The 24,774-nt window shown below is 33.3% G+C and overlaps 5 protein-coding genes across 7 annotated transcripts; 3 read left to right on the top strand and 2 right to left on the bottom strand.

The window, feature by feature from the left end:
• Positions 1-4,287: 4,287 nt before the first annotated feature.
• LOC106454647 lies at positions 4,288-5,695 on the top strand. Its single transcript, XM_048780520.1, has 3 exons — positions 4,288-4,881; positions 4,959-5,289; positions 5,369-5,695. The coding sequence occupies exons 1-3, from the start codon at positions 4,382-4,384 to the stop codon at positions 5,603-5,605; spliced, it is 1,068 nt and encodes a 355-aa protein (XP_048636477.1). The 5' UTR covers positions 4,288-4,381; the 3' UTR covers positions 5,606-5,695.
• A 3,008-nt stretch (positions 5,696-8,703) lies between these two features.
• On the top strand, positions 8,704-10,455 carry LOC111215552 (CBL-interacting serine/threonine-protein kinase 22-like). The gene has a single exon (XM_022719175.2). It carries the CDS (start codon positions 8,873-8,875, stop codon positions 10,154-10,156), a length of 1,284 nt encoding a protein of 427 aa, XP_022574896.2. The 5' UTR covers positions 8,704-8,872; the 3' UTR covers positions 10,157-10,455.
• A 354-nt stretch (positions 10,456-10,809) lies between these two features.
• Positions 10,810-14,399, bottom strand: LOC111215553 (probable WRKY transcription factor 33). Its single transcript, XM_022719176.2, has 5 exons — positions 14,014-14,399; positions 13,646-13,834; positions 13,114-13,559; positions 12,863-13,024; positions 10,810-11,429 (listed from the first exon to the last, which is right to left on the bottom strand). Exons 1-5 carry the CDS (start codon positions 14,254-14,256, stop codon positions 11,045-11,047), a joined length of 1,425 nt encoding a protein of 474 aa, XP_022574897.2. The 5' UTR covers positions 14,257-14,399; the 3' UTR covers positions 10,810-11,044.
• A 449-nt stretch (positions 14,400-14,848) lies between these two features.
• On the top strand, positions 14,849-15,823 carry LOC106450954. Its single transcript, XM_013892789.3, has 2 exons — positions 14,849-15,180; positions 15,600-15,823. Exons 1-2 carry the CDS (start codon positions 15,049-15,051, stop codon positions 15,723-15,725), a joined length of 258 nt encoding a protein of 85 aa, XP_013748243.1. The 5' UTR covers positions 14,849-15,048; the 3' UTR covers positions 15,726-15,823.
• Positions 15,793-19,038, bottom strand: LOC106450953 (solute carrier family 40 member 1). Of its 3 annotated transcripts, none has more exons than XM_048780522.1 (8): positions 18,788-19,038; positions 18,357-18,518; positions 17,739-18,086; positions 17,195-17,668; positions 16,920-17,091; positions 16,393-16,530; positions 16,198-16,308; positions 15,793-16,038 (listed from the first exon to the last, which is right to left on the bottom strand). In XM_048780522.1, exons 2-8 carry the CDS (start codon positions 18,509-18,511, stop codon positions 15,871-15,873), a joined length of 1,566 nt encoding a protein of 521 aa, XP_048636479.1. In that variant the 5' UTR covers positions 18,512-18,518; positions 18,788-19,038; the 3' UTR covers positions 15,793-15,870. The 3 variants fall into 3 exon arrangements, with proteins under 3 accessions (XP_048636479.1, XP_048636480.1, XP_048636478.1); XM_048780523.1 differs by having other exon boundaries at positions 18,419-18,518; positions 18,788-19,034; XM_048780521.1 differs by having other exon boundaries at positions 18,357-18,514; positions 18,788-19,033.
• Positions 19,039-24,774: the final 5,736 nt, after the last annotated feature.

Consider the following 24,774-nt stretch of genomic DNA (forward strand, 5'->3'; position numbering starts at 1 on the left):
TGGATAAAAATTCGCAGCAATTGCAAGAACTAGTTACCCAGAATATTGAAGACTTTTTTGGTTATCTGATTGATTATAAAAATATTAGCTACTTCACCAACTTTCCCAAGTGATTATAAAAATATTAGCTACTTTACATGTTTGAAGTTTATTTTTCCTTTTCTCCCAACTATAAATAGTGAAAAAACCTTGCCTGATTCTATGCATAGGTAAATGAGAAGATGTGATTGATATACATGGTAAATCTGATGATTGTTGAGCTTGAGGCTTTAATGCAGCTAATGTACTTGTTGGCATTTTGGAGTGCCTCACGGCTAACAAGAGTTCGACTGATTGCATTGGATATTTCGTAATTTCACCATTCGAAAACATTTGATGAGTTTGTCTCTCGGTAAAACTGATTTTCATTAGGGACTTGGAGCCTTTTAGCTTAATTATTGCTTTACATATCAAACAAGACCAACAAGAACAAGAGTTAGAAAACTGATCATGTTAAATAGAAGTTTGGCTAAATCACGAGAATTGGTTTTTTTTTTTTGTGAACTTTATCACGAGAATTAGTTGTTAGAATATTAGATGTATAGATTCTCCCATAATCCATAAAAACAATAATCACACACACACACACACACACACACACACATATATATATATATATATATATATATTATCATCAGATAGTATCTTACATTTTCCATCAGATTCCATTTTAGCTCCAACTATGACGGTCAACTGATTTATCTATGTAGAACTCTTACCATTTTTGCTGTCCAAATCTATTTTATGACTTTAGACTAATTCTCTTCACATCCCCCTATTATTAGGTTTAATTATTGCCTCTTATGATAAATTATTCATTCTAATGCGAGATAGCTGTTAATTTGTGGGAATAAATGGCTAATTACTAATACTATAATCAATTTTTTTTTTTATAAATTGTAAACTCTATAACCTTTTTCTTTAGAAAACTCAATCTAATGGCTAACTATTAACACAAAAAATGTCCAACTAAACATCTCTGGCCTCTATCTCTAGGCTAGTGTTTTTGCATATTTTAGTAGGCATGATACAAAAATTATATTTTTTTTCTTTTTCTGATATATCCATTGGCTGATACGGTCAGTCTCGAGGAAACACATTTAGTGCTGTAAAACGATCTGGTTATCACATTGTATGATTCCAGTTTAGAATATCTTTTTATTAATATCAAAAGATTAATTGATCGTCTTACATCTTACCATGTTAATTACTTGGACCGAAACCCAATCATATACTGGTCAGATAATTTAGTTCTAATAAAATTTAAAATCATGACTAATGTTGATACACATTAAGCCCTCAAAATTACTATTAGGCTACCGCAACTTTTAGTTTAAAAAAATCATGTTCTTTACTAGAAAATATCCAACCTCACGTTGTGTACTGAGCTATTTTGTCCATGCGTTTTTAATAGTTAATGGTTTTCTTTTCCTTGTTAATTGAGCGTCATTCCTTATTCATGTTATTTAGTTCAGTGGTGTATTTTAATTTTTTTTCATTTCCCAAGTTATTTTGTATGACATTTCCTACTTCCACGGGTTGCGCAAGGATATGGAGATAAGGTTTCATGTAGGTTTTGACAAGGGTACATTAGTTTTTTTCGGTAAAATGTTAAATTTACGTTAGTTTTTCTTTGCATATATGCATACGCGTTTAAAAATAATGCAGTTTTACATTGAGTATTCTTGTACCAGCATTTATTTGGTCTCTTTCACAAAAATATTTGTATTTATTAAATTTTCTTAAAATAGTTATCGTTATAAAAAAGTATATATGCATGTATAACTGATGTACCCTTAACATTATCTATCAATTTATTAAAACAAGGATCGAGTTCAAATATTTGATCTTTTGTATCATTTCGCCAAACGTTACATAAGGATGAACATATTTATCATTACATCGTCGAAAGAGATCAAGGGCTTCTAGTTGCAATTTGCGTTTTGTTAATATAAATGTCCACAAATAATGCAAATGATTCTGGAAAACAAAGTCAATGATATTGTCATCTTAAAGACATTTTAGCTGCAATTCTCTAACATAAAAATAAATTTCTTCGATAAAGTGAAGAATTTTGAACTACAAAATCATTAGGGGAGGTTGTGTTTTGTCTACTCGGACCCATACAAATGAGCTTATAAGCTATTTGATACTTTCATTACATCTTCTTTGATAGCGACAGCTTTGATGTCATGAAAACTTGTTCCATGTCTCCCTATTGCGACACCTACCTACAAGTATATAGGTTGTAATAAACAACTCTTTTCAATGTATTAGAGCACCCCCATTAATGAAATTATGGGGGGTTTACACACATTCCAAAAAAAAAAAATATTAAAATAAGGAATAGTGATGAACCTGTCTCTCTTCACCCCTTCTCACTGAACCTGGTTCATCACTGTAACGCGGGTCCCATGGCACGTGGCGGCCCGCGACTGGTCCGAAAAAATAATTTTTTTTTTTTAAAACAAAAATCAACCCAAAAAAAAAAAAATAAAAAAAATGCTTTGTGAACCCCTTTCATGGGGTTCACTAATGGGGATGCTCTTAGGTTTATTAAAAATCATCCTTCAAATAGTTCTGCCTCCATAGTTTCAAAAAAAAAAAAAAAAGTTCTGCCTCCTATTCGTTTTGATATAGTTAAACCTGTCATCTTATTGCCCCTGGGGCAAATTATAAAGAGTAATCGAATGGGACCATAAGCTAAGCTTACTAACGTACGGAATGGAAGATGCTATGACTAACCAATTAGTGTATAATCACATGCATGCCCTTCAACTTCAATTATGCACACGCACCACACTTGCCAACTTTTCTTCTTCTTTTTTTCGCAACAATGTAAAATTTACACTTTGGTCCACTTATCCTAAACTCTTAAAAAACGAAAGTTAGTTGGTACAGATTTTATATTTTAATTACTCCACAAAAACAAAATATAATGGAACTATGAGACAGCCAATAGATATAATTATATACACTCGTAATAACGGCCCTTCGATTAGCTTGGGGTTATTATCAACTAACTTGAGAGTGTTTGTTTCTGTTAGATTTGATCGTTCATGTCAACGTCGGGTTGATGAACTATTATATTGTTCTTTCCATATTTTTCTTGGTTGGTAAATCGTAGTTTAGAGGGCTTAATTGTCTATATTACTAAAGGGGGAAATCATGAGAGTGTTTAAATGTTTTTATAAAATCTCATGTTTTTACATTAATTTTAAGATTACTCTTCCTCTTATTTTATTAGATCTTTCGGAATAGCACACTTTAAGTTTCTGTACCAAACTAGCAAGTAGCATCACTGATAAATTTCAAATAATTGTACAAACTCAATATTTAAAAGAGTCAACACTCTTTCCTTATGACAGAAATCTAAACTTTTAAATTAAAAATAGGAACTCAAACATAGTTTTGTAATTTATTTAGGATAAATGAGTATTGTTGCATTAAAATTTGAGCTCTTTTAGAATTTTAAATGAAATGTGATAAATTTAAAACAAAAACTTAAACGTATGCTATTTTAAGGTATTTTATTTTAATAAAAAATGATTTTTCATAATGTTACTGAGTCGATTGACCGGGTCACAGTCCAACAGAATTTGTGATACCCTCTTAATATAAGTCAAAAGCTCAAAAAAAAAACAAAACTATCCTCTGAAAATTTTAATCAGTTGACTCTATCATGAATTTGTATCTAAGTTTTTTTTTCAGTTTCCAACTTTGAATCTAAGTTTATATACAGAGATTTTGCATATGCTTTAAGCAAATGCCACCTTGTCCAACAAATATGTTATTCATCTACCAAATTAAATGTCTCAGCTTTTAGTAGTTCTTTTTCAAAAATATCATTTACCTCCAATGCTTTTAGATCTCTTCATAACTCAAAAAGCCCAAAAAACCGAACTCTCCTCTAAAACTGTTCAATTCGAAAAGCCTTTGTGGTTTTGTCTCTTTGTAATGTTTTAAAAGTTATATCCATCTTGTTCTAGAGATTAATTCGCAACCCACATTATACCGGCTCAAACAATTAATGCAGCCCACATCATAGCCCAAGTCCAAGCTGGATATATCTTCAACTCTCAAAGCTCTCCCATCTGATATAATTCAAATCTCTTCACAGCTAAAATGAAGTTAGAGAACCATACGATCATCATTAAATTCAACATATCATAATAATTAAAAAAAGATAATGGACCCTCACTTTCTTTAGAAAATCGAAGACAAAAATAATTAAAGAAACACACGATGAATATGACTCTCTAACAATCAAACAACTCTTTGCCATTTTTTTTCCTTTGGAGCCGAGTTTTATTATTGAAACCGTCCCTTCTCTTCTCTTCCAATGGCTCTGATGCGAACCAGGAGCCAGTTGAACGTTTCCTCACCACCACCTCTTCCTTCTCCGATCCCTAGAGCCAGAGGATCTCGTTCTGCCGCGAACGAGATCCTCACCGAGATCATAGAGAAATCGATCCAGGTTCCTGAGCTAACGCTCCCTGAATCACATTCCGGAGGTGAATCTTGCGGCGCACGTCACCTGATCCCTGCGGAGATTGATTTTCGGTTATTAACGTCCAGGAGAGAAGGATCCGTGGATCGTCTGGTAAGATCCGCGAGGGAGTTTGGAGCGTTTCGCGTGAGCTATCATGGGATATCGAGCGAGGAGATGAGGTCTCTCGTGAGAGAGTCGGGTCGGGTTTTCGGAGTTTTGGAGGGAAGAGACACGGGTTTTCGGAGAAGTGTTGTCGGAAACAGAGACGAGATCGTTTGGGTTCGGTCGTGGAAGGAACGTATGGAATGGGCGCGCGAGTATATCGGACCGGAACGATACCGCTGCTTCAGGTATTGGGCCGTTAATGGGCCGTTATTAGGCTTTGTTTAGCAAACCTATATGAATCTTTGTTGAACTTATGTTGCAGCCAAGAAATGGAGAATGTAGCTGATAAGCTTGAAGGAGTAGCGAGGAAGCTAGGGCAAATAATGGTGGAGAACTCAAGGAGACAGACTGATAAGAGGATACAAATAGGAGAATCTGTTCTAAGTGTTTACAGGTACAATCATGAAAACGTTACAGAGCAAAGCCCTCCTTTGCCTAAAGAGACGACCGAAGAAATGCTTCATTACACACTCAGCCTTCACCTTCCCGCTAAGAACTGCGAGTTCCGTGTCGATTCAGGGAAAGGCGGCGGTCCACTTTCTTTCCATGCTGATCCTGATACTATTCTTGTCACTTTTGGTCGTCAGCTTGAGGTATGTTATATGAACACTTTTATACATATGTTGCATGAATTAAAATATTGTTATATGATGTAATCTTGTGATAAATTAGGAATGGAGTTTAGGAGAGTTCAAATGTCGTCAAGGAGAAATCATTTATCATCCAGATGTGTATGGCTCGCGCACTTCCTTTTCCGTAGAGCTCAAGTGCATGTCTCTTTTCTTATCGCATGCTTCTACTGCAACCACTTGCAAAACGTTCTCTTTAACCCATCAAATTTTCACTTCGTTACTCCTGCTCTTTTTCTTCCAGTTCTTTTGGAGTTATGTATCCCATACGGCCACTTAGAATTTCCAAATATATATTTATATACACTTGTTTTTTATGGGCGACATGCGTTTGATTGTTTATGGACTGGTATAAAGTGTGTATTAGGTTGAACCTTCGGTTGTACTTATATATGTAACACAAGTCAGCAAAAGAAACCAACACGAAAAGTTGTGTGCGCCTTTTATTAAATGCCAATATATAATTGTGTCTTTCTTTTTTTGCTTGAACTCAAAATTATCGACGTTTGAAACGCAAAATATTTGTTTTAAGCAATCTGCAATGCAGTTTTGTCCTTGTTAGTGTTCTTGATGGGTTTTAGGATTAAAATATGACATACATGACAAAAGACTTCGTAATTGAGTATGTAAAAATCGCAATACAAGATTTGGTTTCTTCTAATTTTTTAATCAATAATCCATTTTCGTTTTTCTTTTCTGAAACGTCCTATATTTGGAACTTCGCTTCCTCAAAATTTTAATATTTTTGAGGAAATCAAAAACTATGACGATGTACGTTTGGCGGAGAAGAACTTCCTAGACTGAGACTGACGGTGGTCGGTGGATATGGTTGACGAAGGCATACGTACTTAGATCATCACCATGTTAAAAATCCCATCACTTTTTTATCGTGAGAACATACACTATTTAAAATATATAATATAAATACATATTTTTAAGAATATGACTGAGTCACATAGACGAGTCATTATACTTTCGCAAAACGTTATTAAATTTGTGACAATATAGCAAATACCATTATGTATTTATAATATATAAAATAAATACATATTTTTAAGAAGATGACTGAGTCACATAGACAAGTCAGTATACTTTCGCAAAACGTTATTAAATTTGTGACAATATAGCAAATACCATTACGAAAGTTATCCCATTCATGAGGAAAAACATGAATGAGCAAGAACTTTTCTTTACTTGTTGTCCAGTTTTTGCCTTTCTATCTTTCATTAATTACCATTATTTTGTGAATATGATAGTTTTTGAACTAGTGTAAGGATTAAAGTTTGGCTTTTTCAGAAAAAAAAATGTTTGGCTTTTTCAGCAACGTAACGGGTCCGAATATTGTTTTACTCCAACCACAAACGACTTGGATCCACGAATCTAACTTCCAATAAATTATGACAAAACTTATCTATTATTAATCTTTTTATTTTGATTTCCACCTAACAAAGAATAATTATTTTATGCTGACATTGAAGTTCAAACAGTATTCAAATGTAAATATAGTGTTGTCATTCAATTAAATTGTTATTTACTGACCGGAAAATGTTATTTTATCTGTTTTATAAAGAAAGTCATTTTGATAATTTTTAAAACCTTTTGTATTTCACGCAAACCAAAAGAATGCTCCAGTTAATAGAGGAACGAATGTTCCTTTTTAATCTTGATAGCAATCGTTATCCATTATGGAATAACCACTACACAATCAGAAAGTTGTGTGTTTATAATGGAAGCGACCACTCTTGTCTATTCTATGCAAAAGAGTCATTTGCATGTTGAGGTATACCTCACATATTCAACCCGGTTTACTTCGAATCTGGTCTGGTTTACTTAGGAACTAACTCAGTTCGGTTTGGTTTTTATGAATTTCGCAATGGGAGAATGTTAATCATCTATTTTAACGTAAAGCAGTTGTAAGACTCTACTTACTCCGCAAGTGTATGAATCAAAAGAACAAAACACGCAGATTTTAGGGGTTCATAAAGATCGAGATGAATGTTATCTTGAGTTAAATCTCTGCTAGAGAATACTCCCAATAACCTAATATATTCACTTGAGATGATAAACCAAATCATAAGATCTGACATTTTCCTAACCAAATATCTTTTTTTTTTTTGGTTAAAAGAAATATCATTTTATTTGCAGCAGAATAGACAAATTGTTCGAACAATCTCTAAACCAACTTAATTACCTCTAAATCAGTAGCGAAGCAAAAACCACCTACATGAATATAACGTCGATCCACGTTATTGTTTTCCACATTATTCAAAGATTTTAAATTTCTTTTGATGTTGCATAAAAGTTTTTATAGTCAATAATGAATGTTTCTTTATTTTGTATGTCATCGAGTTTTCGCAGCTCCGATATAATTATAAAGTCTGAACCCACCTGGAATTCGAATATTTTGGTTGACCTCACAAGACAGATGTTTTTGACGACGTAATTAACAAAGAAAGAACATGAACCATATAATTAGGAAAATATTGAGAATTTATCTTTCAAAAAGAGATTATCTTTAACCTAAAACAAGCAGTAAGCATGTCTGTTTTCTTGATAAGGCAGGAGGAATGAGCCTCTTTCTTCCTAACCTGGTTAATAAAAGCAACACAACAATTTGTAAAAAAGCCTCCGTTCTCTCTCTTATCTCTCTCGTATCTTTCAGAGAGAGAACGTCGAGGCTTGATGGTCGGATCTTTTCCGATTCAACTCTCCCGATGTTCGGGTTCTTGTCTCTGGGAAGCGATGGATCCTTTATCACTGTCTTCGCCGGCTTTAGGTCTCCGGGAAGGGGTGGCTTCTATAGCACCTTTCTTCGCCGGCTTCTCACCGGAGTATTCCGGGTCGTCGCCATCTTCAAGCTTATTTGAATCATCAAAGATGGAGGTTTGCGTTTCAGGAAAATTGGATTCAAATCGATTGCAGACGATTGATGATTTTATGAAGCATAGATCTGTCAGCAAATCCTCTCGAAACGAATCTCTGTGAAGGCCGGTTTGTTTGATCGGCGTTTCATCGATTTTGCTTCGTCGTCGACGGTGTTCTGTCGCGTTTCTTCGCTGGCTCCTGAGGAAGAAGTTTGATCCGCGTCTTGACGCGTGTACATTGATCGCTGGGCGATCGTACACGTGGTGGCATCGTGTCACTTCTTCCCCAACGGGTTTTACTCTTGTGGGCTTTTATGGCCTCAAGATGTTTTGTTCTCTGGGCCTTGTGTGGGTCTTTAGTTTATATTTCTTTGCCTGTAGTATGGGCTTTTTGTTATGTTGTTTTTAGCCCATTTCTTGGGTCTACTTTGTTTATGTTCTTGTTTAATAATTATCCAGTGAAAAAAAAAAAAAAAAACCTGGTTAATATAAATTCCAACTAGTATTGGCATTGAAATTGTCGTATATGATGATTTTTTTAATTAATTTCTGTATCCATAGAAAGTCAAATAAATATTAAAAACCTTTTTTAATTAGCTGACGTGGCAAGTTGTGGAGTTTTAATAAAAAGAGGCACCGCGCGGCATGTCTTTTCAATTTTGTATTACTGTTTTTATAAAAAAATGGCCGGCGAAGACTCTTCCGATTCCATCATCGTCAACGTCGACGGAGACGATAACAAATCCGCGTTATTCGGCAAGTACGACCTCGGAAAGCTTCTCGGCAGCGGTGCGTTCGCCAAAGTCTACCAGGCGGAGGATCTCCACAACGACCGCGAGAGCGTCGCGATCAAAGTCGTCCAGAAGAAGCGTCTGAAAGACGGACTCACGGCGCACGTCAAGAGAGAAATCTCCGTCATGCGCCGCCTCCGCCACCCTCACATCGTCCTCCTCTCCGAGGTCCTCGCCACCAAGACGAAGATCTACTTCGTCATGGAGCTGGCCAAGGGAGGGGAGCTGTTCTCGAGAGTCTCGAGCAACCGATTCACGGAGAAGCTCAGCCGGAAGTATTTCCGGCAGCTGATCTCCGCCGTGAGGTACTGCCACGCGAGGGGGGTTTACCACCGCGATCTCAAGCCGGAGAATCTCCTCCTCGACGAGAATCGCGATCTGAAGGTTTCCGACTTCGGTTTAAGCGCGATGAAGGAGCAGATCAAATCCGATGGGATGCTGCACACTCTCTGTGGGACCCCTGCTTACGTGGCACCAGAGCTTTTAACGAAGAAGGGATACGATGGATCGAAAGCGGATATATGGTCATGCGGCGTCGTTTTGTTTCTTCTAAACGCGGGTTACTTGCCGTTTCGAGATTCAAACATCTCGGGACTCTACAGGAGAATCCGAACGGCTCAATACACCATGCCGGAGTGGACTTCTCCGGAGCTAACGAATCTTCTCCGCCGTTTACTGGAGCCGATCCCGGAGAAACGGATCACCGTCGACGAGATTTTAAAGGATCCGTGGTTTAACCACGGAGTAGATCCGAGCGAGATCGTCGGGATTCAAGTCGATGATTACGATCTGGAGGAGAGCGGGAAGAAGCTAAACGCGTTTGAGCTAATCGCGTCGTCGTCGACGGCGAATCTCGCCGGTTTGTTCGGGAACTTCGTGACGCCGGATCATTGCGATCAGTTCGTTTCCGACGAGAGTCCGGCGGAGATTATGAGGAAGGTTGTGGAGGTTGCGAGGCAGCTGAATCTGAGGATTGCGAAGAAGAAGGAGAGAGCGGTGAAGCTGGAAGGGTCGCAGGGAGTGACGAACATCGTGGTGAAGATTCGGAGATTGACGGATGAGTTGGTGATGGTGGAGATGAAGAACAAGCAACGAGACGTGGGCTTGGCTTGGGCCGACGAGCTCAGGCGAAAACTGCGTCGTATCATTAACCAACCGGTTAATAGGGGTCCGTAGAATTGTTTCAACACTAAAACGAATTTTACTCGGGATTTTCAAATGAACAAATACAACCGGTTTTGATGAGGATTCGAGAAGCACTATAGTGAACCAGTTCGGTTTACAGTGGAGCAGAGAGTAATGGGAAGATTGGCCTCTCTCTGTATATAAAAAACAAGAAAAAGAAAATGAAGAATACTAGCCGGAATTACATTTTTTGTTTCTTTTTATTTTACAAAAGTATATTTTTAACATAATACAAAATTATGTGCTACATTCATTGGAGAGAATTTGAATAAGACTCTGATTTTTACGTGTATGTGTGATCTATGTGTGTTTTGCAAACTTGTGTCTTTGTTTTTGGTAATGAACATGCCAACCGTTTGTAATATTTTTTTTTGGAATCGGAAAGAACCATTTGTGTATGTTATATGTATTTTACTATTTTGAAGCTATGCAAGTTTCTTTGCAACACTAAACTATATAATAAACTACAAAAGTATTGTCATATATCATATATGATATATTCTTATGAAACACAAGATTAGTGGTGATTATATGCATAGTAAATTACTTTAACAAAACGAATACATTGCGTGCAAATGTCAATTCTTTTATGTGTGCATATAGGCTATAGCTGTTTATGTTCTTGTTTGATACATTGTACGAAGTGTAAAACTGAATGGCTTTATTCCATTTTAACTAGTTGTATGGTACAAAAGAACTAAAGATATTATTACATTACAAGCGTGTGAAAGCCCTCGCATGAGCCACTAAAAAAACAAATGAAATAATTTTCTCTATGGACTATATAGACTATAGTCTTAGTATCTGCAGGACCACTAGTAAGTAGTTAAATCCTTTTCTGCCAGAAATGTACAGAATGAAAAACGAATTTTCACAACTTCAAGACAAAAACGAATCAAAGAAAGAGGAGTCATCGTTTGGTTCTTCTTTTGCTCTAGAGAACCCACCACCAAGGAAGTTATTATTGTTCATAGCGTAACCAATAGACCCGGCACTAGTGTTGTTGTTTTGGTGAAGCATTTGAAGCGTATATGGTGCTTGAGAAGTAGTGTAATTAGAGTGACCAGCAATAGCATTTGGTCTAATTGGTGCTGAAGAAGGCTCTTGTGCCAGTCTGTTTGTGGTGTATCCGCTACCACGAGCCGCAGGCACGTCGTGGTTGTGTTTCCCTTCGTAGGTTGTGATTACTGCTCTCATATCGTGTGATGCTCTCTCAACATGTTTTCTCACCGGACAACCATTGGTTGTGCACTTGTAGTAGCTCCTGTTAAGATTATGGAAATAATTTAAATCACGGTGCACCATATATATATATATATTTAAGATAAGAAAACTACTTTTAATAGATGAATAATTTCTGAAAACCCTTTTATCAAAAAAATAGTAAATATTTTTTTTTTCTAAAGGGATTAGTGTTTTTGAGACCGGATCAATACATATCTAATAGATTGTAAATTATTCATTCACATTATTAATATCTTTTCTATTAAAAGAGAAGTATCATTTTTTTTTTGATGAAATTTGAAATTTATTGATACTGTAAAAAGAATGAACATTTACAAGACTCTAAAGTGCCATTTTATAAGATTTACAAGGCAAATGTTGCAAAAATAAGTTCTATCTAGGCGTTGTCCGAAACAACAAACCATCTCTGCATTAAGCCAACAAAAATAAGTACCATTTTTATCTACCACTAAAAACTCTTACTAAGTCCATTTCATTACATTAGTTGCATAATATGACATGATAATCAATAAGAATATTAATAATAAATCAATTTTAATAAATTTGAATTTTAGTTATAAAAAATCTGTTTAGAGAAAATCTCAAAATCCCACTCAATTTTTTAAATATTTTTAATTAAATAGTGCATTAATTAATTTCGTAATTAAGTAATATAATATTAGTATAAATTTATATAATTAAATTTTATATCAATCGGAAAAAGTATAAAGATTTCAATTTTATGAATTTGTAATTATATTCTATATTATATTAAAATAGAAGTATTATATAAATTAAATATGATAAAATTATATTAATTTGGTAAATTAACCTATTTTTTTAAATGATTTCGTTTAAATAAATTGTTATCAAATTTGTTAACCATGTCATATTTTTATACAAATAAAATTTATTAACATATGCTAAAATTTTATTTCTACAGCTATATATTTCCATAAATCATATGTTGAACACTATTATTTATTTGATTGTTTCAAATTATGAACACTCGAAAATATAAGAACAATTAATAAAAAGGTAAAATGTATAAAACAAATTACTTTATTAACAAAGTAATAAAAAATATAAACAATAAAATTAAAGAGTTATACAATATATAACACTAAGATATAAATTGTATATTTAAAATTTTATGATAATATCAAAATTTAACATATATGAAATGAAAAATATACCCGCACATTTAAACTCTAGTACAAACTATAAGATAAGTATTTGACTCAGTCGTGTTCTGCTCTTTGAGTTTATTACTTTTGAAATTTTTCGGGATCTAATAGATCGTAATAATTAATATACAAACTATAAAATAAGTATTTGACTCGGTCATGTTTTGCTCTTTGAGTTTAATTATTACTTTTGAAATTTTTAGTTTGATTCCCGTTTGTTCTAGAACACTCTCAGTGACTTTTATTGTGATGATATGAAGAAGCTACAAATGTTTCAAGTTTTTACCTTGGATTAGGGTTTCCTTTAACGACTTTTTGGCCGTACTTTCTCCATCTGTAACCATCATCAAGAATGTCTATATCACTTGTTGTCTGCACAACAATCCTCGGCTCTCTCACTGTCTTGCTTCCATTACCATTCCCACCGTTTGTTTCATTTTCTCCCTTCCTAAAATAAAACACACAAGAAACAAACATTTTAAGAAACTTTCTAATTCAAGTAATGTTCAAAAAGAGAGTGATGTATGGATCTTTTACCATCTCTTTGCTTCAGGTTCACTCCCACAGTCTTCTTCTTCTCCTCTGCTCATAACCGATAACTCATCGTCTCCAAGAGAACCAGAAGTAGTATTATTATCATCTTGTTGGATCACAAAGGAATCAGAGTGATCACCATGATGATCAAACACAGCTGAATGAAACGTCGACGAAGAAGAAGAAGATCTTCGAGTGGACTGAGGTTTAGGATGGTTATGGCTTCCTTTATACACAATCTCTGTGATCTGACCTTCCAAAGATGTTTCCACTTTCTTCTTAGTTGGACAGTTTGGGAAAGTACACTTATAGTAACTCCGAGGATTCTCGCTCCCTTTCACCTGTTTCTGTCCGTACTTTCTCCAGTTGTAACCGTCCTCTCCTTTCCTCTGCTCTCGCCCATTGTAAGATACAGCTTGATGATGAGTGTTGCTGTGTGGACGAGTTTCCTGAATACACAAAACATTTTAAATTTGAGGAAACACACAGATGAAAGTAAAAAGGTATTTGAAGATGGAGCTGTTGAGGAACAAACCTGTGACTGCAAGACAGAACTGTTTGTTGTTGTTCTTGTCGGAGCAGAAACTCCTGATGATTGTGTCTGAAATGAGAAATCAAAGAAGTTAACGTTGTTGTTGTTCTTCTTCGTCTTCTCTTCCTCGTTGATGCTTTTCTGATTATTTTCATATGTGAGAAGAGCTCCTGTGGTTGGAGAAGCAAGAACCTACAAAATAGAATCAAGAATGGTTTTAATATAATCAAGAATGATTTTTATTTTTTTTTAAATGATTTTTATATAATCAAGAAAGGTTCTAATATAATCATTGCAAGAAGTGGAGTCAATCCCATGTTATATCAATAGTTCTGTAATTGAAAAGAAGAAGAAAAACAGAGGAGGCTTACGTTAGCAGAGGAGGCAACAAAAGCAGGGGAATCAAGAAAAATAGAAGGACTGAAACAAGTGGAAGGAGAGACAAGAGAAGGAGAGATTGAGATTGAAGAAGGAGCAAAAGATCTGAACTTCGGTGGGATCTCAAGATCTTCAAGAGATGCTGCTGATGATCTTATTCCGGACCAATTAGCAGAACCATTCATGTTTTGTCTGGTTCTGCTATTGTCCATAGTGAGAAGAGAAGAAGCAGCCATACAGAAAGGGGAAGTGTTTTTGTTTTATGAAGACCGGTTCAAGATATTTATAGAAAGTTGGAGAGCTTGGAGAAGGGGGCAAAGAAGAAGAAAAAAAGGGGAGAGATGTGATGGTTCTTGAAAATGTTTTTGTGTTTTTGTTAGTTATGTCTGTATATATAAAACATACTGCACGATCTGATTGGTTAGTTTTGTATTTTTGATGGCATAAATGAAGGAAAAATGAAGAAAAAAAAAGAGAGTTGTAGTTTCTGAGAAGGTGATAAGAAGTTTGACCGTTGAAAAGATTAGAAAATGGAGGAGAAGAGGAGGAGGAGATGGTCAGACCATGTGTCCTTGACTTTGAACGAGGCGAGCTTACGTCAGCTTCATGCTTTCGTCATCATTTTGGATGCCTTTGTTACGTACCGCCACGTTTAGTTTCTTGCCGTTCAATTCATTTGGATAAAAAAATACGATTTTCCATTAGGTTAGGTCGACTCTTTTCTTTAAAGTACATGAATAAAGATTAGGAGTGGGTTAATTAGCAAAACCTCCTAATTAAAGTTGTTATTAAATCTATGCGCGGCTATTTGGTTTCAATCTATTTGTTTACTCATGTGCGTGTTACTTTAGTACACGCGTGTAACCTTCTCAACCTACACGTACAAAAGACGTGGCGTTGCTCTTGCTTCCAGAATAACTTGTGTTAAAAGAATCTTTTGCACATGAAAGCAAGTGAGATACACACATCTCTCGTTGCCTAGCTAGCTTGCAACATCTCTCTTTTTAAACGCAGCGTTTAACGTCACGATGCAAGAGGCTGACACATCGCAACCACGGCCGTCGAAGTCTCTGATGGATCGTATGAAGACGAGCTGTTTATCCATGGCAGTGACGTTTAAGGAGGGGCTAAGCTACGTCAAAGCCTTTTTTGTCGGCCAGGTACGTTTTCAAAATTGTCATTTATCATTCGTTAAGTTTTCTTGAGCTTCCGTGTAGTGTGTGGTTTAAGCCGCGAGAAGATATGATAGAGAGATTGATCTTAGGAATATCCTGTCCGGTTTTAACACGGTTCAGAGACTCATGGTATTGTCTTGAATCATGATCACATGACGCGTTTTGGGTGGCTTATGTAATACTTAATGAATTAAGTACTTCATATTATTATCTCTCTTTTTATTAGCCATCAAATAGTTATGTGCATTTACTGACTTGCATCCGCGTTGCTATCTAACAAGTTGTACATATAGAAGCTTCAAATAGTTTCATATTGTTATCGTCAAATACTAGAACCTGTTCAAGACTTCTTATTTTAAGTTTTGAGTAATATATATTAATTCATGACATTTTTGGTTTGAAAGACAAAGAGGTTGACGGCCAAGAACGAGAAAGAAGCAACGGATGCTCATCTAACAGAGACAAAAATGCAAGTTGAAGCAACCGATGAAGCAGAGAATGCCAAGAAAAGGCTTCATCAATCTTCTTAGTGTTTTTTTTTTGTAATTAATTGTGTTTTTACTAATTCTAAGGGAATGTTCTTAACTCTATAAGAAGAAGAAATTAAAAGCCAAATCTTATTGATATTGATTATCATTGTTTGAGAAATAGTATGACGTATACCACACTATTTATTCATGTTTCTCCACGAGAAGGAAGTATAAACTTGAACAAACATTTGCTCAATAAAGGAATCTTCTCAAAGTGAAAGATATGGTTACGGATTCGGTAGAGATGAACTGTATAGATTAATCCTGCTAACGTAACTGTGGAGAATGAGATGATCGTCAATATCCAGAAATCCTGAAAATCACAGTACAATCACATTATGACCTCAAACGCAAATTATGTGTTTATATTGGCGTTTACATTATGGCGCAAACAACTAAAGCATAATAAAATGGGTTTGATAACAACTATAGTCTATATTGTCTCTTAGAATGTAAGTGGAAACGTTGTTACCTTTGGATTGGATACAATGATACCTAGTACGTATGCCATCAAGTCAAGAGCCGATTGTAAAGAGTTTTGAACTCCTCCAACCACACAACGGTCGGATTCTGAAACTTGATCCTATTTTTAAGACCAAACATTATATCCAAAATGTTTTTGTAACTTTGAATATAATCACTAAACCGAAATAAATGTTTTACCTACCTGCATTTGCTGGATGACGGCAAGATCAAACATCCACAAGCCAAGCCTTGAAGCAGCAACTCCACCCATTAGCATGTAAGATGCTACGTTATCCCTTTTAACCCAAATCGATCCAACACATACCAAAAGGCAGCTCCACTGCAAGAACAAGAACTCTACTTTTGTGACTTTTGTTTTTCTCATGTCTCATATACAATTAATTCTTCTAAAGGATTACTCAAGTCACATAACACGTTCAAGTTCTACTAGATTCACATATAGTACACTTAGCAAATAAATATATCCAAGGAAGAATGGCAAAATGAATTGTTATAACCAATCAGATGAACCAGAATGTGGTACATATTTCTTGTTATTTCTATTAGAAAGAGCACATACATTCATATAGTAAGCTATGAGAATCAAAAACCTAAATGCAAATAATTTATTATAATCTCATGATTATTGTGATTGCCATAGTTATAGTGATTGACAATCTCTAACCTAACTCATTAAAATGGATAAGAAGTTTCAAGTTAGTAATATACCTGAGACCAGAATGACCAGAGACCGGTCCTCAGCGTTGAGATACGGCTTTGCATTAGAGGATAGACGACTGTAGCCGCTAGTCCAACCGTGGCACTTATTCCTCTGCCTATACCGATGATATATGTAGGTATCCCTTCCCACTGCAATGTAGCCGTCATCAATGTTCCAAAGCTGTATCAAGGCAGTAAAGAGATCCCATAAACCCTTGAAACTCAAAAACATTTTACTTGACATCCACATGTGAACAAGTCCAAAACACAAAGAGAAAGCTAACCTGAGGACGTTGAAGAACAAGAGAGCTAGTGAAACCCCTGGGAGTACAACTTCTTGTTTGATATAAACTCTCCACGCACCAACAAAAGAGGATTTGGATACTCTATCAAAGACCTTCAGCATTGCGGTTCTACGTGGTGGGTTACCCTCCTCGGTCCCGCGGACAATAGAAACAGAAACAGGTGCATCTGTTTCTTCTACTGGATTTGTCATGGAACGCAAGATCCGTCTCTCATTGCTTTGAGCTATCGCAGGAACACCACTATACACAGATATGAAGAGCCAATACTCAACCCAAGCGGTTATAGTGGCCCAAAATGCAAAAGTGATGGCTGATGCCTTCAGTGAGACAAAGCTAATGATGAGACCGGTGATGACTGGAGACAATAGCTTTGAGCTCAAATCAATGCCTCTAATGACAGAGTTCATTCTTGTCAATACCGCTGGTGGATGACCTTCCGACATAACCACAGCCCTGTTTGGTAGTCAAAAGAGCAAAATAAAATTGCATGCAGTATGCAAAAATCATGTGAAAAGAACATTACCAGTCTCGTTCGATCAAGATGGTGCCACCAAGTGTGGAAAGCACACCAATGGCCCCAGCAACATTTGTCAACGCAACCAAGGTTGCAAAGACCGGGATGTTCCGGGGTTTAAGATGGTAATCTAGTAGCAACTTGATGACTGCACCACCAGCAATGATGTAGGAGAGGTTCTGACATAAGAGCCAGAGTCTAAGAACTTTAACGTAGTCCATTCCCTCGATCCATCGCCCCACAATGGGGCCAAAGATCGCAGTTGAACCTGACTCTATCGCACCGTATATGGCCGCAAGAAGCAGAGAGTTTGGCCACAAGTAGATCATATACAAAGCAACTGAGAATTCCCAAGTTCTGCATCAGAAGAAGAAACTCATACTTACCAAAATTGAAGTGTATCCACCATATTCAAATGATCTTACATTATAAGGTGTTTTTTTCTTCTCTTTTGCTTTTATAAACCAACTTTGAAACTATTCAAGATTTCAAATCAACTAAGCAAACCAAGCATAAAATAAAAGAACTAATATTTTACTGAAAAGACCAATCCACAATTTTACCCTTTTCAGTTCTAAACAAAAAATGTTAGAGATGAAAATATTTATTTATTAATTTATATTTAACCTGGCACCCCATCTTGCAAGAAAATATCCAACGTAAAGAGATATAATGAAACGACGTCGTACGGGTGGCGGTGGGTTTTGTGGCTGCCCTAGTCCCTCTACTTCACGTTCTTCATCCTGTTGGACAACCGTCACCGCTTCTGCAGCATTCTCCATTTTCTGACAGAGAAAAATATTTCAGAACATAAACATGGATCATGCATGCATGTGTTTTACTTTTCCAAAATCCAAAGTGAATTATGTTGTTACTTTAGCGTTTTACAGAACAACATTTGCATGTGTGTGAATATGTTACAGCAACAACAAAATCATTCATCGAAGAAGATCCATCACGATAATTTCTAGTAATAAATCAATCCAAAAAGAAAAACGATAATTCTAGCAATACATCAGTCTGAAAATTCTCAAATACGAATGAAACAAGAACCTTACTTCTGCGCCTCACATGAGCTTGAGAGAATGAATGATGGAAACAGAATCGTACAGTATCAGAATTGCTTTTTGAAGGCTAGTTTTGTTATTATTTGTGATATCAACAATGTCAATTGTTAATTTACAAAAAAAAAGAAAAACAATGTCAATTGTTGTGATGGAGTAATAACAAAAATTTCCACTTGTGTTAAAAAGAGTTGTGGCAGTAGCAAGGAGTGATTCAAGAAGTATAAGAGCTTTGTTATCATAGGTGATATCACTTTTAACGAAGGAATAATGACAAATATCCCCACTTGTGTTAAAAGAGTAGTGGCAATAGCAAGGTGTGGTTGAGGAAGTAATAAGAGTGTAGAAAAAAAAAAGATTCTTTATTCACTTTAATTTTTTTTTTGTGGTCTTTAAGCATAGTAGATTCTGTCAATTATTAACTCTATAAAACAAATATAAATTGGACTTTGTAAAACAAATATAAATTAGACTTTAAGCTGATGGTAGTGCAATCGTAAGTGGATCTTCCTTTTTTGTGCAAATGATCATTTTACACCACCGGATTACATGATCAAGAACAGAGGAAGCTTTTGTCGTCGAGAAAACATTCAAGGAAGGAAAGCATGCCTCGAACGCTCTTGACAGCGTTGTCTTCATTGCTGGCCACCACGCTTGTACAAGACATCATTTACCAAACTACTAACGCTTGTCCTATTGGCAAAGCCTTTGAAGCAGCTTTCCAGAGATTTCGGAAAATATACTCTTTTTCCAATTAAAATCCGTCTCATGTACAGCTAGAGAATTCAGTTTCTAAAGATTATACATTATACCAAAATGTTATAAAACCGAAATAAAAATGTTTTGACGAACCTGCATTTGCTGGATGACGGCAAGATCAAACATCCACAAGCCAAACCTCGAAGCAGCAACTCCACCCATTAGCATGTACGATGCTACGTTACCCCTTTTAACCCAAATTGATCCAACACATACCAAAAGGCAGCTCCACTCCAAGAACAAGAACTATACTTTTGTGATTTCTGTTTTTCTCATGTCTATATACAGTTGATTCTTCTAAAGGATTACTCAAGTCACATAACATGTTCAATTTAGATTTTAAAAGAAGTGATAGAAAAACACAAAAATAATGAATTATAAAATATTATCCCTGTATTCTCTTAGATTATATTTATTTTTATTATCTGTCAAATTTTAGTGTTATTTAATCATAGTTTTTCATGATTCTATATATTTTCAATATTTTAAGTTAATTTTCGTTTTGTAATTTATATAATATTTACTATTTTGGTTTTAAATATATTATTTTGATAACATTAATCATTATTAGCCGAATTGTTTTTGAAGTTCGTCTTATAAAATATAATTAATTTGTTTCAGGATAGGAATATAATTGTTTAATAGTATATATATATATATATATATATATATATATATATATTATCTAATGTAAGTTTATAATTTATATTTTACAAAATATTTTCAATGATGCTTCACCTTTAATATTGTAATAATTATTTGGATTATATTTCCAATAAAAAAACAGAGAAACTGGCTATTAATATTAGTCATTGCTTAAACTAAATATAAGATAAGTGTAATTATGATATTATTGGTAGATATTGTTAATATGTATTTATCAATTAAAAATTCTAATTATCATGATAAGTGTATATATTAAAATATATTTTTAAATAATAGTATATATATCGGTTGGATAGGTTAATGTTTATTAACTATCTAAAATATCATGATATATATATATATATAAATAAATTTTAAATAATAAAATGAATTAAACTTATAACTTATCTTAAAATCATGGAGAAGATGACAAGTGAGCAAATTCACTTCTCATATAATATTGTAGATTACTATTTTAAGCTTTTTGGTTCATGATTTTAAAGCTTCATTGAAGTTGTTAAAAAGTTTGGATAGGGTTTTGTTCGGTTTTTTGGGTTTAATAAACTTCTTGAAACTCGTGTACATCCGCTACTTTTTTGGATTAGGGTTTCTTGGTTATTATTTTAGTATTACTATTTTAAGTTTTTTGGTTCGATTTTAAACCCTCATTGAAATTGTTTGAAACTTCGGATATGGTTTGATTCTGTTTTTCAGGTTTAATAAATCTCTTGAAGCCCAAGTACACCTGCTGCCTTTTTGGATTAGTTTTTTTCGATATTGTCTTCGTTTAATAAGGCTGGGCAATAGGGGTACCAATCGGATTTTAGTTCAGGTTTATTCGAATTTTGAGTTTTGAGTTCATGAATTTTAGTCCCATTTAGATATTATAAAAATTCAGGTCAGATTCAGTCCGGGTTTAATCGGATTCGGTTCAAGTTTAGTTACATGTGCAATGGTTGAGTCCGAACTAGTTTCGATTTCAGATATTAATCGGGTTATCGATTTCAAAATGTTGATTCATACTTGATTAAACTTAACATATTCTAATCTTTTCAGTAAATTTGTATTTCGCTATTAATTGTATTTTTATTTTCACTATTAATTGTATTTTTGTTTTGGGGTTTGTTTTGACTGAAACATCCGATGAGTCTACAAATCCTTTGCTAACCGGTCCAATACATCTGAATCTAGAACCATAACATCAATATCAATCGGCTCTTCTCTCAAACTCTCATTCACGCTAGGTAAGATTCTTCCTTTGAATAAGGCTATAGCCCAATATGTATCTGAAAAAAAAACAACAGTAGAGATCATCATTATCATCAGATTAAAACGTAAACAATGATCACAAAAGTAATATAAATTACCTAAATGTTATTCTTGGACAAGAGGTTCAGGAACAGTGTCTTGCCTCTTTTCTCTCCAAGTAAAAAGAAACTCGGTAAAACTAGCATGATGGATCTGATAACATAAAAAAATGTTTCAAAACCATTAAGCATTTAAGCCAAACAAGTCAACACCATCGTATCCAATTCATATGAAAATAGTATAACTGAAAATTGCACCACATACCTTCAATTTGTTGCAATCATCCGGACTAAGTCTTCCAAAGTAACTCAGAAGCTCGTTTTCTGTCATCAATTTGTTGTGGAATCGTTTAACAGTTGAGGCAATCTCTTTAAATAGTGTCATAAAAATAGTGTCAGTATTTTTATGCACAAATTATGTATTAATCAACACTGAACATAAAAATAGTACTACTTCAATGATTTGATGTGATGGTCCGGACGCATAAACCTCACTAGAAAAATGATACCTCTTAATAATATCATGATGCTGAAATTTCACTAAGAAACTTAATAATTTGATATATTATACTCATAAAATAGTTATTCTAAAACGTTTTTTTCATTTAACAAGTAAATAGAAAATACCATTGGTTCAGATTACACCAATTTGTTTTATGTGAAGTATCCACTTAGCTGATTAAAATAACAATAAATTTTTTAGGCTTTAAAACTTGTAAATTTGATGTAGGTTCTAAGTTTATATATATAAAAAATAATTGGGAGAAAAGAAGATAATTTAAAAGGAAACATGATTCATCTATCCCTAGTAAATAACACCAATTAGAAAAGAAAGTTAGACTTTTTGTCAACGAGAATATAAGCCCGTTGTTTTGTTTTCAAATTTATTTGTTTTATTTATATGATTATCATATAATAAATGTATAAAAACAGAAACTAAAATTGTCACTAAATGGATTAAAATGAATCAGATTCTCTCATTTATTGTAAGAAAAAATAAGTGAATTCCAAGCACCATACCTGCATCCTCGAAGTATAAGGTCCATCAAACGCTTTTTATATTATCTTTATGCTATTTTTTTAAAAAAAATACACATATTACACTATCTTTGCTGCACTGTTTATGCTTCAATTAGATTATGATCTTTATTTAACAAACCTATGTTGTATAGCTAGGTAATGTATAGTAGTTTTGTGATGATTGTTTATGTTTTAATATGATGTTGATGATGATAATACTATTAACTTTTTTTTATAGATAATTCTTGTTAGTCAGAGATATTTTGGGAGAATTGACATTTTTATTAAAGGAAAAAAAGGAATGTTTACGTTTTAATATTATAAATTTTTAAGAAAATTAATATGTTTTAAAATAGCACCAAAATTGTAATGGATGTGTTACGTTTTTTAATGCTGTAAAATTTTATGGCAAAATAATAAATATTTAAATATTAAGGTTAAAATATGCGATGTTGTTTTTTATTTACTTTATATAGTATACTATGTGGATTAAAATTCTAAATAAAAAAAGATTTGTTTCTGTAATTTATTTACAAATTGTATATATAATATATTCCCAATAAAGTACAATATATCTGAAAATATATTCTAACAATCGACTTTCTTTAAAATGAATTCGAAATCAATAAAAGTGTTAATCAAGTAAATGAATATAATTAGCATATCGATAATATATTCTCTTTTGTTTTTCAAACTGATTGTTACAACCTACGCAATATCAGCATTGATTTTAACAACCAAAATTTTAATATTTATTTGAATGAAACGTTTCCAAAATCTTTTCTATTGTTTCCAATGCCTATACTATTGTTAATGAGCAAAAACCAGTTTCTCTTTTAATAAAAGTATAGAAATTGACTTACGATACATGTTAGTTTCATTTAATGTTGTAATGAATTACCCATATTTGAACGTTAAACCTTTAATATTGCTACAACCCGTGGTTGGGATTAATAAGTGATGTATTGATAAGAAGTGTGTTTTAATAAAATGAAGTGTATCATGTGGTATAATAGTTTCGTGTACCAAATGATGCGGTCTAATAAATAAAGTATATCCCCTATATATTAAAAGAGAAACATTACAACATATTTTTGTAGCCACATGTCATCACCACAATCATTTTTAGAATCCTTAGAAAAATATGTTGGTCTATATAAATATATAATAAGCTTTTTATTAACCTAACCATAAATTAATCATAAATGTTCTTCATTATTTCCTTAAATAAGAATCACGGAATTACCTAATGTGGCTAAAGTATATATGACAATTAATGATTTTGAATAATAAAGATTTGATAAAAATTAGTCTATTCTTTATCATTTTTAAAAAATTTAACATATTAAAATAAATTAAATAACCACATTAACTATATAATAAAAATTTAGATTTTTTGTATATTATATTTTAAATTTTTTTAAACAAATATAAATGACTAAAGTTGTTAAAAAATCTCACATTGAATTTTTTGTGATCAATGGTTTAAAATTTATGTTATAACAAGATACAAATGATTACGAAATTACATAAGTAGGAAGTCTAACTTAATAAATATTATATATGTATATTAATATTTTTAAAAAATAAGTTATATACCATATAACATAAGTATTTTAATTTTGAATTTTGTTTGATTTTTTTTATAAACATTTTGAAAAATTATTGACAATTTAATATTTAGATTTTAAACTTTGCATTGAATGCTTTTAAAATTATAAATTACTAAAAAATTTAAACATCCCACAAATTGTTTATTGTTATCATTGATTTAAAATTTTTGTTATACAGAAATACAAACGATCAAAATTAATATGAGTATAAAATATTTTTAACAGATGTCAATATTAAAAATGTAATATATATCTATGTTAATATCATTTAAACTTAATTTTATAACATATAAAATAGAAAAAGTGTTTGTCAATTTATTTAAGTATTTGTACAAATTTAATTATATATGTAATAATTACTAAATTTTTTATTATTCAATATATATTTATTATTTCATAATATGCAAAAAATATATAATACTAAAAAATAATTAATAATTAATATTTATTCCGCGCAGGGCACGGATCTTAACCTAGTATGTGGTATAATCAAATCGTGAACAAAAAGATATGGACCTAATACATAAAAGTATTGACTGTATGATTGTTAAAGAAATATAATGTAACTAACTTTTAATTGAAATTTAAAGTAAGACCAAAATATTATTAGTTAATAAAAGGGTTCAAACAACTTTTT

This window comes from Brassica napus, chromosome A5, assembly GCF_020379485.1.
Source record: "Brassica napus cultivar Da-Ae chromosome A5, Da-Ae, whole genome shotgun sequence".
Classification (NCBI taxonomy): Eukaryota; Viridiplantae; Streptophyta; class Magnoliopsida; order Brassicales; family Brassicaceae; genus Brassica; species Brassica napus.

Coding starts and splice junctions, on each gene's coding strand:
- LOC106454647 (XM_048780520.1), top strand. CDS start 4,382: ATGGCTCTGATGCGAACCAGGAGCCAGTTGAACGTTTCCTCACCACCA. Junction 4,882..4,958: donor GAACGATACCGCTGCTTCAG/GTATTGGGCCGT, acceptor CTTATGTTGCAG/CCAAGAAATGGAGAATGTAG. Junction 5,290..5,368: donor CTTTTGGTCGTCAGCTTGAG/GTATGTTATATG, acceptor GTGATAAATTAG/GAATGGAGTTTAGGAGAGTT.
- LOC111215552 (XM_022719175.2), top strand. CDS start 8,873: ATGGCCGGCGAAGACTCTTCCGATTCCATCATCGTCAACGTCGACGGA.
- LOC111215553 (XM_022719176.2), bottom strand. CDS start 14,256: ATGGCTGCTTCTTCTCTTCTCACTATGGACAATAGCAGAACCAGACAA. Junction 13,025..13,113: donor GAACCTGAAGCAAAGAGATG/GTAAAAGATCCA, acceptor GTTTTATTTTAG/GAAGGGAGAAAATGAAACAA. Junction 11,430..12,862: donor AAAGGAAACCCTAATCCAAG/GTAAAAACTTGA, acceptor TAATCTTAACAG/GAGCTACTACAAGTGCACAA.
- LOC106450954 (XM_013892789.3), top strand. CDS start 15,049: ATGCAAGAGGCTGACACATCGCAACCACGGCCGTCGAAGTCTCTGATG. Junction 15,181..15,599: donor AAGCCTTTTTTGTCGGCCAG/GTACGTTTTCAA, acceptor TTGGTTTGAAAG/ACAAAGAGGTTGACGGCCAA.
- LOC106450953 (XM_048780522.1), bottom strand. CDS start 18,511: ATGGAGAATGCTGCAGAAGCGGTGACGGTTGTCCAACAGGATGAAGAA. Junction 17,669..17,738: donor ATCTTGATCGAACGAGACTG/GTAATGTTCTTT, acceptor ACTACCAAACAG/GGCTGTGGTTATGTCGGAAG. Junction 16,039..16,197: donor TCATTGTATCCAATCCAAAG/GTAACAACGTTT, acceptor TGTGATTTTCAG/GATTTCTGGATATTGACGAT.